Consider the following 21,966-nt stretch of genomic DNA (forward strand, 5'->3'; position numbering starts at 1 on the left):
GTTTTCTTTTCAATTCTGCTGTAAACCATGGTTTGTCCTCGTGCGTCGTTCCAGATGAGTAACGAATTTCTTTGTATTTCAATGGTTCCATGGCCTGTGTTATCTGTGTTGTAAAGAGATCTACAGATGTGTCAATCGTGTTTTGAGATTCATCCTCCGGGACTTCCAGTAAAGAATGTAGTGTTTCCAATGCCTTTAATAGTTCAGTTTTTGATTCATTTACGTAATCGGGGTTCCATTTAAATTTTCTTGCCTGCCTTAAATTATGTGTACTGTCGTTGTTAGGGCCGGTACACACGGTAAGGCTTGCATTATAAGTCTAAAACCTTACGTTTTGCAGGACGTACGGCTCTGGCTCCATACGCTAAGGCAAGATTTACAAGAGTATAAACAACATTTCCATAAATCCCATGTTTTTTTGAGCCGTAAACAGTGCATATCATTAAAATAGAAGTATAGATTACTAGCTAGGACTTTGAAATAATTTTACAGACCAGTGCATTCACACTTCTGAAAAAAGAGGAGGTTGAACAAAAGCACTTGCGGATATTTTCATTATCTTATTCGAATATACTTATGTTCCCTTCAATCTACATGAATTGTTCGAGAACAATTAGTCTACTAGTTTATTTTCAAATTCTGGTTCTGTTACACCAAAAGCGAAAGTAATTCTTCCAACCTACTGATACTTTAATATATACATGTAATTGCATTTAACTGTACCCTATAAGTGTTTATTATTTATGTGAAGCGTTACTGAGTTTTACACGTAGTAATTATTAAGATAAGCGGACTGATATATTAAATTTGACAAAGTATTTCAAACTAAATGTAACATTTTCCCATGTGCGTAACTTTCTAAAGTATGTCCAGCTGTGGTCAGCCGACCAAATTGTAGGCAATTTAACTATATATGTTTCGTACGCCTTATTCCTGCAGATCACACGCCAAACACGCCCATCTTCTTTGGGTGAGTGGATTTCATTGGTTGAGAGGAACATGTCAGCTAAGTCATGTATTAAGAAATAGAGCAGTGCTCTATTCGTAAGTCAGACTTGCAAGGCTTGAAAAAACGTGTATTAAGGGTGTACACACAGTAAGGCTAGAACTTAAGTTCCATGACTTATAAGGCAAGCCTTACCGTGTGTACCGGCCCTTACAATTAGTATAAGATTTTTGCTGCTTTTCCGTTTTACTAGAAATTAATTTAAATTGGAGGTGTAATGGGGCATGATCAGAGAAAGTTGTGAAATTTGACTCAATAAATTTATCAATTACCTCAAACACGTCAGGGGTTGAAATACAATAGTCAACGGCCCTCATGCCTCTTGTTCCCATAAAAGTAAAACCTCTGTCCATTGCAAACTTATGACGTCCATTAAGTATTCGTAATCCACTTGATTTGCACCAAGAAAGTAATTTTGTTCCAAAGTCATTAATTACTTTATCTGGGTTTACACGTATAGGTAATGATGAGTCCACTTCATAGGTCAATATTTTGGCTACATTCCTGAGTATATCATTTTGGAGTACATCATCCGTAATATAATCATCTTTAGTGGAGGTTCTGGCATTCATATCTCCCAAAATAATAACTTTACCCTTTGACAAAAAATGGCTTATTTGTGTCTCTAATTCCAAAAAAATATCACACTCATACTGACAGTAAAAGGAAGAATTAGTAAGAGTTTTTACCCATTCTATGATAAAAACCTTATAGATCATTCAATGTATGAACTTTATGAGACTTATTTCAGTAGACTTACTGTATTCAATATAACCTTTAAGTGACCTTTCTATGACCATGAATTCAGTGGTCTGTCAGAGGTGACCATTTATATTACATGTTTACTAAGTAAAATGTACTTCTCAATGGTTATTAAACTGTTAAATAAAAATGACTTAGATCAACCTTTCAAATATCAGTAACATTTGATGTACCTTATAGTAATCATTAAGTAAATTTTGCATTTAGTGCTACTTTGGAGAACTTTCCAGTGACTTTTAATGATCTGTTCAGTGTTAGCATGGTTTAAACATTCTTACTTTTTATCACACATGGGATTAAAATATTACAAACCTTCCCCCTGACATTTTCTGATAAAAATATATTCTATTCCCCGTCTTTCTCAAAAGCTTAAGCAAATGATTAATAGGAGTTTTCTGTGAAAACCATTAAGTCATGAAGTAAATTTTGCATTTAGTGCTATTTTGAAGTTTCTAGTGACTTTTATCTGATCTGTTCAGTGTTAGCATTGTTTAAACATTCTTACTTTTTATCACACATGGGATTAAAATATTACAAACCTTCCCTCTGACATTTTCTGATAAAAATATATTCTATTCCCCGTCTTTCTCAAAAGCTTAAGCAAATGATTAATAGGAGTTTTCTGGGAAAACCATTAAGTCATGAAGTAAATTTTGCATTTAGTGCTATTTTGAAGTTTCTAGTGACTTTTATCTGATCTGCTCAGTGTTAGCATGGTTTAAACATTCTTACTTTTATCACACATGAGATTAAAATATTACAAACCTTTCCCCGGACATTTTCTGATAAAACCTTTTCTATTCCCCGTCTTTCTCAAAATCTTAAGCAAATGATTAATAGTTTTCCGGGAAAACCATCTGTATTTTCCGATACTCTAGGCTTACTTTCTTTTTCCCTTACCCTTTAGGGTAAGTCGTCATGCATAGGTATAAATTATCTAATATTGATAAATCTGTCGCCATTATTGTTGGATACATATTTATAGAACCATTTAAAAACTTAATTCATATTGAAAACGTGGTATAAACGAGAAAACATTGTTTTATGTTATGTTAATTTGCTAACGCGAAACAACTATGAATGACTTCTTGAAGATCTGTCAGACCGGATACTGTAACCCTGTTGCAGAAGTTCAAGCAACTGAGATGGATAGCCAAACACACAGGGTCTTAATGTGACCGTGTAATATAGATGAATACGGTTGTATAAAGGTTCGATTCTTTATTGGATCCCGTTCCACAGGAATAAAGTATAAACACTCAATGAATGAATGAATGAATCTATCAATCAATCAATCAGCCCTATAAAAAATAAAATACATTAAGTATAAGGCATCAAACAACATATTCAGTTATAGGCAGTCCTCATATATCCACACGGATTTTACTAAAAATAGATTTAACTGATTGTAAATGTTCCAAATTCATGAACGCGTAAAAAGGGAAATAACTCTTACAAATTACAGAATTACCAAAATCGTGTTCAGATAGAAATTTCCGTAAGTTTGAATAATTTTTCAAAGTATATTAAAAACGTAAAAAAAGTAATAATTTCTATAGCGTACAAATTTATGGAATAAGGCTGACAAGATGATGGTTCACATACTTAGTATTTACATGTATACTGATCCTATATAAAACAACAATCACAGGTTCAGCGGTAATCTCAAGACAATATAGCTGAACATAAAAATAATAAAACTGTACTTTCAAATTACAACATCTATATCTAGCATTGCTTACAATCATTATGATTACTGATAATAATACTTTACAAGAGACAATGAACTTTATTTCAAAACTTCACTCGTTCTCTCTTTCAACCAAAGAAATTGTATTACGTAAAGATAGAAAGATAAAAGTAGATAAAACTTACTGAATGTGGTCTGTATAATATTAATGGATGTCTTGTAGCAAAACACAAATGTTGCAATATGGTAAGTTTGGTAACCAGTCGAAACAAAATCGTCTCACAGCCGTAACGTTGACTGTCCGTGCGAGAGAAGTGAGTACCCCCGCACACAATACCGAACAATAGAAAACTTACCGCCCAAACCCTTGGCCAATAAAACTACTTACAACGTAATGTCAAAGGTCGACAAGGTCAGCCAGCCAGGATTAGTAATATGCAAAGTGAAATACATATATGCAAAAGTGCAATGATTATAATGATGAATGATAACTATAAAACACATTGGAGATGATAAATAAATATTCTTTATTAATTATTTATTTAATCAAAACCACTCTGCCACATACTCCCCCCGTTTGGAAAAAGACGGTATATTGACTTACTGGATGAAACACCTTTTAAACAAAGACCAAGACGTTTTCCTCCATCTTTGTACCAAGAAGTTAAGGATCACTTACAACAACTATTAGATGCTGAAATTATAAGGAAGTCCAAGTCACCATTCTCAAGCAATGTCGTTCTATGCAGGAAGAAAAACAATGAGCTTCAGATGTGTGTCGATTATAGGCAACTCAACAACAGGACAAAGAAGGACGTGTACGCACTACCTATCATAGAGGAAATCTTGGAGAATTTGAGTGAGAATGGATATTTTACAGTCTTAGACGCAAAGTCAGGCTATCATCAGGTGGACATCAAAGAGGAACACAAGGAGCGCACCGCATTTACTGTGAGAGCTCTTCGGTTCTACGAGTATAATAGGATGCCCTTCGGATTGTCGAATAGTCCTGCGACATATCAGAGACTAATGGAAGAATGTCTTGGCGACCTACACCTTAAGATATATTTCATCTCCCTGGACGACATTATAATTTTCTCAAAAACTTACAAGGAACATATGAAAATATAACAACTAGTATTTGACAGATTAAGAGCAGCCGGACTGAAGTTATCCCCAAAGAAGTGCAACTTTCTGATGGAACGAGTAAAATATGTTGGGCATAAAGTCTCCAAGAATGGAATAGAAACAGATCCTGAGAAAACGGAGAGAGTTAGGAATTGGCCCACACCTAAATCACCAGAAGAAGTAGGAAGATTCCTGATATTTATTGGTTATTATAGGCGTTTTATCCAAAACTTCAGCAGAATAGCAATACCATTGACCATCCTTATGCCAATACCCAAAAACAGCTCTGGCAGAACCACCAATACCAGGATTTCCAGATTATTCCATCCCATTCGAATTACACACAGATGCCATTATTCAAGGACTTGGAGCTATTCTATATCAGACACAAGAAGGGAAAAAGAGAGTCATCAGTTATGCAAACAGAGGATTAACCAGATCAGAGAGCAATTACCCTGCCCACAAGATGGAATTTCTGGCCCTTAAGTGGGCAGTAACTGAGAAATTCAAGGACTATCTCTACGGAAATTCATTTACAGTGTATACGGATAACAATCCTCTTACGTACCGCAATGTTGGATGCCACCGGACATAGATGGTTAGCAGAGTTGAAAAACTATAATTTAAACATCATTTACAGACCTGATAGGAATAACAAGGATGCGGACGGATTAAGCATAGTTCCAGAGGATGTACAGATAGATCAGGATTCAATCAAAGCCATCTAAAATTCAACATACACACAAGGATTAGTGGAAAGTATAGCTATAGATACCAGTCTTTTTCAACAGACCGCCAGTGAATCAGAAATATCAGACAGCACCAAAATTGACTGGAAACGAAGACAGAATGCAGATGAGTTACTGAAGAAATGGAAATACTTTGTGAAAAGTGGAAGGAAACCAAAACAACACCAAATAACACCAAACGAGGAATCATATGTATTGAGGAAAAATTTCAAGAACTTATTTATAGAAGATGGAGTATTATACAGAAAAACCAAAGTCTCAGGAGAAGAAAGGAATCTGCTAGTTTTACCAAGGTTCTATATTAACAGTGTTTTAGACTGCCTATACAACAAATTTGGCCATCCAGGAAGGGAAAGGACACTATCTTTGATTAGAGACAGTTTTATTGGAACGGAATATTTAAAGATACCGAGAACTGGATCAAGAATTGCCAAAGATGTGTATCCAGGAAGACACCAACAAACCAATGTGCACCTCTGACAGGGATAAAACCAACATATCCTCTAGAACTAGTCTGTATGGACCTCTTAACATTAGAACATTCAAAAAGGAGGTTTCCAGCATATTTTAGTGGTCACTGACCACTTCACCAGATTCGTGCAAGCCATACCAACTCGCAATATGACAGCAAGAACAACAGCTGAAGCCCTATTTAATAACTTTATAGCTTACTATGGCATACCATCAAGAATCCACAGTGACCAAGGAGCAAACTTTGAAAGCAAAATCATAAAGGAACTGTGTAACATCACCGGCATTAAGAAATCTAGAACAACTCCATATCATGCAATGGGAAACGGGATGACAGAACGCTTTAATAGGACATTGTTGGACATGCTAGGAACATTGGAGCCACACCAGAAATCTAACTGGAAGCCACATGTTGCACCGTTAGTCCATGCATACAATTGCACACGCCATGAGAGTACCAATCAGTCACCTTACTACCTCATGTTTGGACGGGAACCACGGCTTCCAGTGGACTTGGCTTTTAGTATTAACAACACGCAACAGAAAACATTGTCCAAATACATAGAAGACCTTCGCCACAAAATGAAGAAAGCTTATGAAATTGCAACGTCATCAGCAACAGCAGTTCGTTCTAAACAAAAAGAAGTGACAAGAGGAAACAACGTCAAAGAAGGAGATAGGGTTTTAGTGAAGATGATCAGTTTTGATGGCAAACATAAAATAGCGGACAGATGGGAGGAGGAGATTTACATAGTACTGAGACAACTAAATCCCACAATACCAGTGTATGTTGTCAGGAAGGAGAGTGGTGAGGGAAGGAAGAGAACTTTACACAGGAACCTTCTACTTCCCATAGGTCATCTGGATAGCTTTAGAGAATCCAGAAGGACAAAGCCAGATATAACTGCTGCTGAATCAACAAACAATAGTAAGAGGAATCATCGACCAGAACGAGTACAAGAGACCACTAGTGATAGTAAATTTAAGGAAGAGTCAGATAATGAGGTACCGGTACCAAGATTTAGTCAAGACATCCCACATGATGTTAATGACGAGGAAGAAAGTCAGTTAGGTATAGAAGTTGGGGAAGCTCAACATGCTGAAGATTCAGACGAAGAAACTGAACATCAGCAACCTATGACTGACCAGTTAAGAGAGATGTCACAGGGTGACAATAGTCAAGTATCAGATGCTGCTGAGAATCTGAAGAAACACTAGTGGAGGAGGATGAAGAAGAACAGCAAGTCAGGAGAAGTACTCGACAGAAAACACAGCCATCCTGGATGAGGAGTGGTGAATATGTACAATCTGTCCAAAGAGGTAAAAGTACTAAGGATCCTTGGAACACAAAGGAGAAGATACAGTACTTACACAGTATCCTGATCACTGGTTCCTGTAAGGGTTTTGAGAGCAAAATTATTGATTGATTGATTGATTGATTGATTGTTTATACTTTATTCCTGTGAAACGGGTTCCAATAAAGAATCGAACCCTTATACAACTGTGTTCATCTATATTACACGGTCACATCGAGACAATCTTAGCAAAATCGGGTACATAGTACTATATACCCGATTTTGCTAAGATTGTCTCAAGACCCTGTGACCAAACACTTTCTCGAACTAGGAACAAATTGTACCGCAAGCATCTTAAAACATTATTAAACAGCTCGTACAAAAAATGATTCCTGCAGGTCAGGGACAAGTCTGAGCTGGTATTTGCCATATTTAAAGTCTCCTAATCTAAGGTTACGCGAATTGAAATATCAATTGTCTAACGAAGTAGGTGGAAATAGAATTTTAACAGGATATAAATATTACATTTATTTCAAGCCACATTTTCTTAATAAAAACAATACGATACACTGTATATACATGCAACCATAAGTCTAGATAAAAGTTTTGCATAAGTTAAATGAGCATGCAATTCTTGTTCCCCAGATTTAATGTCCACTGAACTATATGTCAGGGAAAGCACCGAAAATCAGAATTCCCTCAACGATTTTGCTTTATTCCCTCGACTAGTTTCTGCATGTCTTATCATTTCCATCTTAACCTATCCGATCTCAAACTGAATACATGCAGAGACATTATAATATTCTGTTATTTATGTCTCTGATACATGTATCTTGAATTGAAAAGGATGAGCAAAAGTTCACAACACTTACATGTGCCTGTGGGTAAACACGTAAAATCATCGTACCGAATAAGCTTTTTAATAAACCAAGTATTCCTGATTATTTTTGTATCAATGATTATGATATATTCTTGATTTATTCTTTAACAATTTATATGAGGGAGTCTACAGTTCTATTTTCACTGCCTGAAAGGTAAGATGTGATAAATATCGGAGATGAAATTTTAAAATGTCGGAAATGAAAACTACAAAATGTCGGAAATGAAAAGTTCGATATTTTAAAAAATTCCGAAAATGAAATGCAACCTTTTCTCAATTCCCTGATACTAAGTAGCATCAAGGTTTATTCTAGATTTTCTTTTTTCAGAGAATAAAACAGTTTATGTAATATGAACGTGTTTATGAAAAAAAATTAGTAGAAATTTGTGTGTCCCATGTAATCTATTGGTATTGTTGACAAGAAAAACTTTATGATGGTCTATAACAAAATGAGTAAAAAAAAAATGATGAATCATAAAGACAATGATGAAAGTGTATCAACTCGCAGGGTCGTCACCAGTTTCTGAAACGATGGGTGCGGGGGGGGGGGGGGGGATCCCCTTCTCAGAGTCAGACAGAAAAAAAGAATTGTAAATGCGAACCAATTTGCTGGAATCTGATGTAATATAGACGTTAATATTTTTTTTTACCAAGCAAATAAACAAAATAAATAAGAAGCAGCAATTCTGCCTAGTCTAGTCTGCATCAAAAAGAAAAAAATTCCCAGAAATATATGTTGTTTTCAAAACGAATTACAAATATAAATAATCATGAACTAATACCAATAGTCATTATATGAAATTACTGTTAGCTGAAAGTTACTATTTTTTAAGCATCCGACAATTGCGCGATTCAGAGAATCGCTCATGTGTAACCCCCCCCCCCCCCCCCCCAAAAAAAAAGAAGTTATAACAATGATGATAATAATAATAACTAGAAACTCATTGCGAGCAATGAGAGGTCTTCCGTCCGATTCTGAAAATAAAAACGAAAATTCAAGCTGAAAAAGTGATAAAAGAAATTGAGACACTCTGGAGATTGAACCCTCGTCGTCAGAGTGAAAATCCAACGTGCTAACCATTAACCATTCACTTTTTTGCATCACTTCCTGTCACCACCGGAAGTAACGGCGACACACGATTTTCATACGATGCAAATAAACTGATGACGGACTATCAGTCCTGAAATTTTCAGACTTCAGTCGTTTATTGTTGCCGAGCAATTGTGAGAAGAAATTCTAATTTTGAGGACAGGAAAACACGCGACCGGAAGTGAATCTTATAAAAAAAAATCTCCAACGTGTCTCCAGACATTTGCAATATCTACAACATGTATTTAAACATTTCAATTCCTTTTCTATAAGCGATATTTATGAGAAAGTTAAATATCGAAATAACGTATTTTATCTCCTAAAACCGGAAGTTGACGTTTTTGTTTCCGGAGGAGTCTAACATATTTCAAAACAGCGAAAAAGATGCAATAAGGTGATGCAAGTTTTAATTTAAACAAGAAAAGTTGAATTTTTGGATTTCTTTGATCACTTCCTGTGACGACCGGAAGTGACGGCTGACAGTTTAACCCAAAGGATTTTGCCTACTCTTCAAGGACTATTACTCATATAAGTTTGTTGTCTTAATCTCTTACCGTTTCTGAGATCTCGCTCAGATGTTTTCTCATTTTGAGGACAGAAAAACACGCGACCGGAAGTGAATTTTGCAAAGATATTGGACGTAACTCTAGACATTTGCAATCTGAATAACATATCTAAAAATAATTTCAAATACTTTACCTATAAAAGATATTTATGGGAAAGTAAAATACTCAAATTATGTAGTTTTTCTCTTATAACCGGAAGTTGTCGTTTTTGTTTCCGGTGGGACCAACATATTTCGAAACTGCGAAAGAGTTGCAATAATGTGATGCAAGATTTGATTAAAAAAAGAAAAGTTGAAATTTTCGATTTCTTTGAACACTTCCGGTGACGACCGGAAGTACTGACGACGAAAACCAAAGTAATTTCGAACATCTAGAAGTCATGGTCTATCATCTCTAACAAGTCTCCAGTTCATATCTTTAGCCGTTTCTTAGATCCTTCGAGGACAAAATTTCATTTTAAAATCAGGAAATTGCCCATAACTTGGCACTGGAACCGAATTTACCAAAAAACGGAATTTTATATAAAATTCATATAAAGACCTTTTATCCCTGAAAATTTCAAAGAAATTCATTGAATAGTTTTCGAGAAATCGCGTGCACAAAATTTTGTCTAAAAAAAAAAGAATAATAATAATAACTAGATACTTATTGCCTAGGCAATAACAGGTCTTCCGTTTTCTTGACTCTTTTGTCAACTGGTTTGAAAAAAAAGCTGAAAATGAAAAAAAATGTCCTTCCAGCAGGGATCGAACTCAAAACCTTTGGTTTGTAAGGCAGGCGCGCTAACCACTAGACCACGTATTCTGATGAAGATAGAGGTAGTAAATTAATTGTTTAAGAATAAATAGGAATAAAAGCACGTGTTCTCTTGTTTGTTATGGAATGTAGTGATCAGTATTGAATAGATTGAGAAACACGATTGGTGTATAATACAATTGCAGATTTTCGGTTTAAAAAATCATTTGAGATGGTCTATATTTGGAATGCATTGAGTTAATCATTCAGAGCCTATGATGCATTAGAACTGCAGTGTCGAGACTTTGTTTACAAATATAGAAAAATTTCGGATCGGGTTCGGATGTGACTGAATATCCTAAAATAATAGGTAAGATTAAAATAAGCATCTCTGTGTGGATTGAATTAAATGTAAGTAGCATAAATTAAAATTTCAGATAGGGATTTTAGAAAGAAAAATGTGTCAATGAGAGCGTGAAAATTTATTTGCTAGGAAAAAATCGCTGTTTTCGACATTCATTCGATTAATATTAATTCTAAATAAAATTGAAATAAATTCCACATACTAGAGAAAGCAAGAATGCTTGGTGTTAAAATATCATATCATATCAAGAGAATCGACTGCTATTCATAACAACTGAAGAAATAACCGAGAAAAGCTTTAATTAATTTTTATGTTCATCGGCATCTAAATTTCAGATACGAAAAAAGATGTAGTGTTTGCCGTAAACATTCATAATTTCTATACACTTCAGAGATTCACCGTCAAATTTTCAGGAAACTTTCTTTCAGATATCTTCTGCAATACCTCGAAATGTTATGTCGATCCGAGGTGTTGTATGAGTTCTAGAAAAATATTCTAGGCTGATATTAATCTGATTTTTTTTTTTTTTTTTTTTTTTTTTTTTTTTTTTTTGATTTTTTGGGAAGGGAAGGGGGGAAAGAGGAGTAAATTAATTATTGATTCTGACCTTTTGGTCAAAGAAATTACTCAAAACAAATAAAATGTTCATTCTACACCTAAATTATTCACAACTGATCATCCCTAAAAGTTTTCATGAAAAATTACTCATGTTCCGATTTTTCGGCCGGCACTTCCAGTGAAAATAATTTGCATGGTTTTAGTCTATCTAACATCTGCATTAGCCAAACATTTCTGTAAAAAGAAAAAAAAACTTGGAAAATTCACCTTGTTTGCATCGCTTCCGGTCACGCCGGAAACTGACGGCAATGTACGATTTTCACATGATGTAGAAAAACTGGTGACTGACTATCAGTCCTGAAAGTTTTGGATTTCAGTCGTTTACTTGTGCTGAGCAATTAGGTGAATAAAATCTCAATTTGAGGGCAGGAAAATACGCAACCGGAAGTGAATTTTACTAAGATGTTTGACGTCAATCTAGACATCTGCAGTCTCAATAACATACATAAAAATCATTTAAAGAACTCTCTCTATAAGCGATATGTTGGGGGAAAATTCAAAACCCCTACTATGTTGTTTTTCTCTTATAACCGGAAGTTGTCCTTTTTGTTTCCGGTGGGACTAACACATATCGTAACTGTGAAAAAGATACAATTATATGATGCAAGTCTTATTCAAAAAGAGAAAAGTTTAAATTTTTGATTTCTTTGATCACTTCCTGTGACGACCGGAAGTGACGACTGATGCTCTTAACCCAAATGGTTTTGTCTACTCCTCAAGGTCTAATACTCCTATAAGTGTGGTGTCTAAATCTCTAACCGTTTCTGAGATATCACTCGGACAAGTTCTCATTTTGCGGACATTCAAACGCGCGACCGGAAGTGAATTTTACAAAGATATTTGACGTTACTCTAGACATTTGCAGTCTTGATAACATATTCAAAAATCAATTCAAATACTTTATCTATAAAAAATATTTATGGGAAAGTAAAATACTCAAATTATGCAGTTTTTCGCTTATAGCCGGAAGTTGACGTTTTTGTTTCCGGTGAGACCAACATATTTCGAAACTACAAATGAAATGCAATAATGTGATGCAGAAAAAGATTCAAAAAAGAAAAGTTGAAATTTTCGATTTCTATTATCACTTCCTGTGACGACCGGAAGTGACGGCTGACGCTCTTAACCCAAATGGATTTGCCTACTCCTCAAGATCTATTAACCATATAAGTTTGGTGTCTTAATCTCTTACCGTTTCTGAGATATGACTGGGACAAAATATTTTTGGAAAAAACGGAAATCGGACGTATCTGACGACAGGAAGTGAATTTTGAAAAAATGAAAAAAAAGCCTCGGGGTATTTTCATTCTCTATCATACCTGAAAATTTCAAGAAAATCCGTCCAGCCATCTCTGAGAAATCGCCCGGAAAAGAAAAGGGGAAAAAAAAAAATAATAAAAAGAAGAAACAGTAGAATCACTATAAGGTCTTCCGTCTGAAACGGAAGACCTTAAAAAGAAAAAACAGTAGAATCACTATAAGGTCTTCCGTCTGAAACGGAAGACCTTAATAACAGAATGCGGTGTAAGGTTCACGTCAAAACATGGTTGACGCAAAACAATTCCTGAATTTTCCCCTTCAATTCGAGCATTTCTGCATTGGACAGGGCTGATGGTTGTTTATGAGATGAAAAACTATGTGTAAGCTTTCTTAGTTTAGCGGAATCATGAACATTTTCGGCGTGATGAATAATTTGTTTACAGTAGTGATGAGGCTTTCGCGCACCTGCAGGAGCGGATCCAAGGATTTACAAATGAATAAAATTTAATAGAAATGAAGTTTTAATACTTTTAAATATTATTTAATGAAATTATTAATATGCAAGTAATAGATATAGAAGAAAACGCGAAATGCTAATGAATGCAGCTGACAATCACTACTTTCTAAAGATAAATTAATTCTAAATAAAATAATTATAAATTCTAAAGACAAAACAGAAGAAGAATGAATGGTAGTAAAATATCAAATCACATCAGGGGAACCGAACTTTATTAATGAAACTCTTAAGAAGTTCCTTATAAGTTGTAAATTTTATATCTGTGTATTCTACCTGGTTGCTTCGAGGAAAGGGGGGGGGGGTCTTGAACATAAACATGTAAATTAGCATTACTTTGTAGAAAGAATTAAGGCTTATAATTTTAAAAACGTCAAGAAGAGTTGCTTGTGATATGAAAGTCAAGGTCATTTTATAAAGAATGCAAAACATAAAAGCGAAAAAGAGAAAAAGGGGGGGGGGGGTAAAGATGGCAATGTCTTCTACAGTTGACAAAAATAGGGGCGAATAAAATGCACACACATATCATATACAACCGTTTTTATTTAATATAAACTCGTTTCCATGGCAACGGCAAGGTTTTTCTGGCCTATCCCAATCACCCAGTAGGTTTTAACTCTACACCAGTTCCTACGTAAATGAGCACTGAGCAGTCCTCGCAAACTATATATACGGGGGAAAAATCAATATTCTGTAGTGTTTAAGAAACGTTGGTCCTACGTTTTCGGAAATTCTAAGATATTTAAAGATATTTAATTCCTTCTTAATCCTATCAGGAAACTGGTAATACGTAAAATCTTCAAAGAGGGGCCTTTACATACCCTATGAATATTACAGAAAAAAGAAGTTAGAAAGACGAAGAAATAGAAAAAAATCGACTTTTTAATCCAATTTCTGTGACGACCGGAAGTAATGATGACGGAAAGAATATTCATGGTGACATCTACAAGTCATTATCTATGATATCTGACAAAGTTAACTTTCATATCTTAAGCTGTTCTGGAGAAATGGAGCGGACATAGTCCTTTACCAAATTTCGTCTATACAATAATATTAAGAATACTAGAAACTCATTACTAGTAATGAGAAGGTCTTCCGTTATACTACTTCCTGTTTGCATGAACATATCTTTTCCAAAGTCGGTATTAGCCTAAAAATTATGTAGAAACCAAATAACTTAAAATAATACTTTTTTGCTTCGTTTCCTGTCACGACCGGAAGTAATGACGACACACAATCTTTACACGATGCAAATGAACTGATGACTGACTATAAGTCCTGAAAGTTTTAGACCTCAGTCTATTATTGTTGCCGAACAAATGTGAGAACAAATTCTAATTTTGAGGACAGGAAAACACACGAGCAGAAGTGAACTGAATAAAAATCTCAGAATTTTCTCTTGACTTTTGCAGTATCTACAACATATGTAAAAAAAAAAAACATTTCAAATACTTATATATAAGTGATATTTATGAGAAAGTTAAACCACGAAATAAAGTAGTTTATCTCTTAAGACCGGAAGTTTAAAGTTTTTGTTTCCGATAGAATCTAACATATTTCAAAACAGCGAAAGAGAAGCAATAAAGTGATAAAAGTTTTAATTTTAAAAAGAAAAGTTGAAATCTTTGATTTCTTTGATCACTTCCTGTGACGACCGGAAGTGACAGCTTACGCGTTTAACCCTATATGTTTTGCCTACTCACCAAGGTATATTACTCCTATAAGTTTAGTGTCTTAATCTCAAGTCGTTTTCGAGATCTTTCTGAAATAAGTTTTCATTTTGAGGACAAGAAAACACGCGACCGGAAGTGAATTTTACTAAGATATTTCACGTCTCTCTAGACATCTGCAATCTCAATAACATATATAAAAATCATTTAAAGAACTCTATCTATAGGCGATATGTATGGGAAAATTAAATACCCTTTTATGTAGTTTTTCTCTTATAACCGGAAGTTGTCGTTTTTTGTTTCCGGTAGAACCAACACATATCGTAACTGTGAAAAAGATACAATTATATGATGCAAGTCTTATTCCAAAAGAGAAAAGTTTAAATTTTTGATTTCTTTGATCACTTCCTGTGACGACCGGAAGTGACGACTGACGCTCTTAATCCAAATGCTTTTGTCTACTCCTCAAGGTCTAATACTCCTATAAGTTTGGTGTCTAAATCTCTTACCGTTTTTGAGATATCACTCGGACAAGTTCTCATTTTGCGGACATTTGAACGCGCGACCGGAAGTGAATTTTACCAAGATATTTGACGTTACTCTAGACATTTGCAGTCTTGATAACATATTCAAAAATCAGTTCAAATACATTGTCTATAAAAAATATTTATGGGAAAGTAAAATACTCAAATTATGCAGTTTTTCGCTTATAGCCGGAAGTTGACGTTTTTGTTTCCGGTGGGACCAACATATTTCGAAACTACAAATAAGAGGCAATAATGTGATGCCAAAAAAGATTCAAAAAAAGAAAAGTTGAAATTTTCGATTTCTTTGATCACTTCCTGTGACGACCGGAAGTGACGGCTGACGCTCTTAACCCAAATGGATTTGCCTACTCCTCAAGATCTATCACTCAAATAAGTTTGGTGTCTTAATCTCTTACCGTTTCTGAGATATGACTCGGACAAAATATTTCTGAAAAAAACGGAAATCGGACATATCTGACGACCGGAAGTGAATTTTGAAAAAATCAAAGACACATTTGTAGGTATTTTCATTCTCTGTTATCCCTGAAAATTTCAAGAAAATCCGTCCAGCCATCTCTGAGGAATCGTCCGAAAAGAAAAGGGGAAAAAATAATAATAAAAAGAAAAAGAAGAAACAGTAGAATCACTATAAGGTCTTCCGACTGAAACGGAAGACCTTAATAAGAAACAATAGAATCACTATAAGGTCTTCCGTGGAGACGGAAGACCTTAATAAGAAACAATAGAATCACTATAAGGTCTTCCGTGGAGACGGAAGACCTTAATTAGTAACTAGAAAGTCTGCTGTTGCAAGCAATAGCGTATGTCGCCCCGATCTGGCTTTATTAGAAATGGTCTAAATGTGTATTATTCTGTTAGATTCATAATAATTTTGATTTCCTCAAAAAACCTCTTTTTTGTTTTATTTCTGATTGGTGAACATGAGATACATCAGAACACAGATGTTTATACATGTAACTAACACTAACATATACGGAGAATTAAATTGTACTGAAGGAATAATATCGCTAGTTTTTAGTCACTACTGATACCACAAATAATTTAACTAAAACAGGTGGTTTATATTAAGATGAAGTAATCGTAAATAAGATGATTTACACATACGCAACAGAAAAAGCATCACGGCAGCGGAATATAAACTAATATATTAGGGAAACTTGATTTACAAAAACTAAATTTTACATCTCTGTTCATCAGTACAGAAATTCGGCGATTAACTAATTGAGTCAAAAGCAAGCACATTTTCATTAAAATTTATTTTGGGTCTTTAGTAGATTTAAAGTTGATCTGAGGTTGATTTCGGGTTAAGAGAAATATTTTATGTTGTTATTCTGGGTGAGGCGTGTGTGTGTGTGTGTGTGTGTGTGTGTGTGTGTGTGTGTGTGTATGAGGGTGTGTGTGTGTGTGAGGGTGAGGGTGTGTGTGTGTAAGGGGGAGGGTAGTAAAAATGTACAATAACTTTTTTGACTTTACATTTAATAATTAACAGGATTTTATTTGAAAACTGCATGTGAAAATAAAGCATTACTCAAGAAAAAAAAATATCAGAGAAAAACGACACTTATCAAAAACATACTTGCTGCATACACTATAAGGAATGTGAAACATTGTGGTTTTAATATATTTTATGATAGTTGTGCAAGTTCATTTCATTTCTTAAAATAAGGTAGCAATGCTTAATAAATGTATAACTTGTATAATTATACTGTAAAAAGAAAGAAATATCGTTTTCTTATAATTTCATAAAGTATTATCTGTTAATTGGATTTTAAAATACATTGCATCATGTCATGAAATTGACATCAGAAATCAAATGGAAATTTAAATTTCTGTTTCTAAATAGACATTTCATTTTTTTATCACTAAAGCAATACCCATTAGCTAAGCTTTGACAACCATCAACTCGTATCAGTCCTTTCAGAACTTTGATTAAAAGAAACTTCTGATAGAATACAATGGTCACGTGACCGCGACTTAATCATTTGTTCTTTACCTGGCGTCAGCGACAAACTTTTGAAAAAATAAAATATCCCATGCACAACTAGGGTTGGTGATTATTATTTCTGTAAGGTTTTATGAAGATTTTGAAAGCCATCTACGGGAACGCTCGAGTACAAAACTAAGGTGAACCAAAATACGACTTCGTTCCGGTAGCAGAAGCGATGGGCCTAATCCAATTTTTTTGTGGAAAACAATTTGATCCAGTAGAAGGAATAAACCTTTAAAGTTTCCAAAAGTTTGCATGCGTACTTGCTTAGAAAAAATAGAAATTAAAGAATTTTCACTTTTCGTCCGTTTCCATGGCAAAGTTAGGAATTTAGAAAAAAATTGAATGTTGACTGCACACCTAGAGTTTCTAATTATAATTTCTGTAAAGTTTCATCAAGATTGCCCAAGCCACCTCTGAGAACATATTTGAGCATAATACCTTTTTTCTGTTTTCTTTCTATGGTAACTGTGTGCGGCCAATTCCAAGTTTTTTTTGAAATAGAAATCACTTTGAAACAATGCAAGGAATCATCTATTAAAGTTTCAAAATGATTGCTTAAGCAGTTACTGAGAAAATCAAAGTTAAAGAATTTTCACTTTTCTTCTGTTTCCATGGCAACAATTGGCAATCTGAAAATTTTAAATGCGAATCGCACAACTACAATTACTGATCATCATTTCTATAAAATTTCATGATGAATGTTCAAGGGACCAGAGAGAACACTCCCGGACAAAATTCGTCACTTTTCGCACGTTTCCATGGCAACGATAGCCATTTTGAAACTGAAAGTCTGCACTGCACAAGTTCAACTAGTGATCGTCTTTTGTGGAAAGTTTCAGGAAGATTATCCGAGCCATCTGCGAGAAAATTCCCGGACAATGTTTTTAGGCGTACAATAGCAATATGTCGCCCGACTTCGTTCGGAGCGACATAATAATAATAATGAATAACAAAACATAAAACTTAAAAAAAATACCATTTACATGTATGACATTATACAAAACCATTGACACAAGTTCCTTTTACCCCATATCCCAGTTGTTTCTATAAGCATATTTTAATCTAGCTTTGTTACTTGATAAATCTAAATACATTTTAAGCAATTGTTAAGTCTTACATATTATCCTAATTTCAACCGAAATTTTTGCCAAAAAAAAGTTTTTGCAATCGCAACTTATCGGGCCTTACCGACAAGCGGAAAAAGTGAGTTTGCCGGAATGTTTTAACGAGTTTTAACTTTTAGTGTACGCTTTCATCCAAGTCCGTAGAGCGCCTTAAATTTAGACCACAGGGGCTGTCACGAAATATTTACCTTCTCTTAATAAAGTTACCCCTACTATTTTTATAGTAAGGGTAACTTTATGAAGAGAAGGTAAATATTTCGTGACAAGCCCCTGTGCTTAGACTGCAAGAATTGAAAGGAAAGAAAATTGGTTTTACAAGGGTTAATTCATGCAAGTTTTAAATCATTCTGTTTGATTTAGCATGTGTGAATTACTCCATTAACATCACCAGTATGTCAATATCCTGCGGTCATTATAGACTAAAGCGACTTTTGTTTAAATGTAAGTATTAGCATCAGGCTGATTGCTTGCAAGCTGAAACAGAAAGTGGACAAAAATTACCTGAAACGGTCAATGAGGACATTTTGCTGGAGATAATTGTATGATTTATTTCTGCAATTGTACAAGAAAACCAATAGATATTTGGAGGATATTTACAGGCTATTGTTTGTAGTTTGTGAACCTTGAACATTCCAACTTGATAAATTGATGAATTATGCTTGTACGTGTACTTGTCAAGTGTGCTGATTGAATTTTGGAAGAGAAGACAACACATTACTCAATCTTTCAAAAGTAATTATACTAATTCAAAATTTTATGTGGTGTATGGAAAGGGAGGCGATATAATGAAATTTATTCCTCTTATTTTTTTCTCCCCAAGGGAGATCGAGACTCAGGTTTTGGCATGTTTGTTGGTTTGTTGGTTTTTCCACCAGTTTTGTCTGTGTCCTTGTCTGTCAGGACTTGTTTTTCGGCCATAACTCTCCAATCCTTGATAGGAATGAAGTCGAAATGAAGTCAAATTTTAGTATGTTGCTGATTATGATATAAACATGTATAGTGTCATTGATATTTACCCAAAATCATATTTCAGACAAAGGTCAAGGTCATTGAGATAAGAAAATTTATATTGACTATATAACACTTAAAACTTTGACAGAAATTTCTTCAAACTTGAGTAAATTGTTTCGTGAACTATTAGACATGTAATGGTCTTACTCTAGGTCATATATCAAGTCAAGTACATCTGCTGTTGCTTTGAAAAAAGTGATATTTCCGTTCTTCCTTTCTTTCTTTCTTTTTTTTGTTGAAATTTAACTATAGAGATTCATCTTTGTTTATGAGAATTAAGGTTATATGCTTCAGAATAGCACCAATGATGGAAATTTAATATTCATAAATTCTTTTAGTTTTTGGTTTAGTTACAGAAAAACGCGTACGTGTGATGGTGAAATCAATCAGATTTTCGAGATAGTGGAGAGATAGTGGAAAATTTATTTTACATTCCTAATTAAAAAATGAATGAACAAACACATACACACACATTCATTCACACACACATGGGAAGAAAATACAGTTCATACAACATTATCAAATGGATATAAGAAAAGAAAATCATATGGACAGGGAGTAATATTATAAATTTCTAAGGGATTTTTTTTTCAATATTATCAATCTGAGAAGTAAAATAGCACATATTAAAAATTCCATAGGAGTAATTTAAAAATTCCTAAGGGAATTTTTATTCTAAGGGAAATTATTTTCCTAAGGGAGAACAAAATTCCCTTAGGAGAAATTTTTTTCCTGTAGGACTTAAGTCCTCCTACAGGATTTTTCTTTCTCCTATAGGAAGGTTAATTCCCCTAGGAAATAAAATTCTCCCTTGGTAAATTAATTTCCTGCAGGAATTCTGAAATATCCTGCAGGAAATGATTGAATCCCATAGGATTTTGATAATATCCCTTAGGAATTTTAATTTTCCTACAGGAACTTTATTTTTCCCATGGGATTTTTCTTTTTAAATGTGATTATATCACCTGACAGGTGAGATTCACCTGTAACAAAGGTAGTTTTGAACTCTGTAAGTGATGGTCTACCACATGGTATATATGGATTTTATTGAAACTAAGAGTTTGGCGGGCGCTAATTTGCCACTTTGGAAGTGGCAGAATTATCCGGCATAGTGGTTATGACTTTAATTAGTTTGAAAAATATGTGTGATGGACTCTTGAGTTGATCGCTTGATCAACTTTCTCTTCAACAAAAAACGACAATCTGTACTTATAAATTAATAAATTTTGCAAATAAACTCCGAAACAGGTGCACCAGAGTTCTTACTTACAATGAAGCGCATTGGCGTGGTAAAATTTTTCGTTTGAGTGGAAAGTTTGGGTGTTTCTTATCGCACGTCAATCGCTACAGAATGACACGCCTATTTCTTTAGAAATGAGAAAGAAATATTCGTCGTAATGTTTTTGGTAACCCCACTCTCTGCAAAAAGTAACATGAATTACACTGAAATGGAGATAGAAGTTAGAAGAGAGACACCCCGCTTCTGTAAAACACGTATTGCAACGGACATGTACATAATTATGAATTTATCCTGTTTACCGGAGTTACCACAACACATGTATCGGTCGAACACGTGTTTACTTGGTGTTTATGTACACTGTCAATTTGATTGGCTATTATATTTATGGAAAACCTGTTCTACCGGTATTCGAATGAACCATTTGAGCGTTGTTTTTCCTTTCTAAAGAAATAGGCGTGTCATTATATGACAATCAACGTTCTAAAGGAAGCTCAAAACTTTCCATTCAAACTGAGAATTTTACCACTTCAATGCGCTTCATTGTAATCCTCTAACAATATACTATACACAAGATGATGTCCGTAAACTGTATTTAGATTTCACTCGCATAGTAAGTATTGTACATTAATTAAAAGTTTACTTTCATTTTCTATAAACAGTCATGAATTCGAAATAGCAGAAACGTGAGTACGGTGGGGTTTCCGGTTGGCGGATCTAAGTTACTGGCAATTTTTTATGAAAATGACAACAAGCAATCGTTTATTTATTTCATAAAACGCCATCACAGAATTTTTTAATCAAAACTTGATTTAAATGATATAAAAGAAATAAGTTGTGATAAGCGATTAAAAAGGGAAATGTGCAAATTATTTTCGTCATTCACCGATCTTAATATTGACGGAAGCTTCTAGAACATCATATAGTATCGAGTCCGATGTTAAAAAGAAAAGCAAGGGGATTATAGCTGCATGAACATAAAATAAAATCTTTTGTGTGAATGGTCATTAAAATAATGGTAAATCATTGATAACACTATACAAGCTGTGAATATATTTATATATCGAAGGACTATTACATATATGTAGTAGGTTTTTCTAATAAATTAATCGGTAAAATTTGTATATATATTCCTTATTGAGAGCATCGTGGCAACGAACCCGAAGTACAATTTGTACTTCGTAATAAACTTACTTACATGAAAAGAGAAAATTAATTTATAAGGTATTGTTAAAATACCTTAAAGCTGAATACAGTC

General features: G+C 34.2%; 1 protein-coding gene across 1 annotated transcript; it reads left to right on the forward strand.

Moving 5' to 3' along the window:
* Positions 1 to 5,956: 5,956 nt before the first annotated feature.
* LOC133179241 (uncharacterized) lies at positions 5,957 to 7,024 on the forward strand. Its single transcript, XM_061314030.1, has one exon. It carries the CDS (start codon positions 5,957 to 5,959, stop codon positions 7,022 to 7,024), a length of 1,068 nt encoding a protein of 355 aa, XP_061170014.1.
* Positions 7,025 to 21,966: the final 14,942 nt, after the last annotated feature.

Source organism: Saccostrea echinata, unplaced genomic scaffold (assembly GCF_033153115.1).
Source record: "Saccostrea echinata isolate AGI-Se365-2 ecotype Australia unplaced genomic scaffold, CSIRO_AGI_Sech_v1 ptg000004l, whole genome shotgun sequence".
Lineage (NCBI taxonomy): Eukaryota > Metazoa > Mollusca > Bivalvia > Ostreida > Ostreidae > Saccostrea > Saccostrea echinata.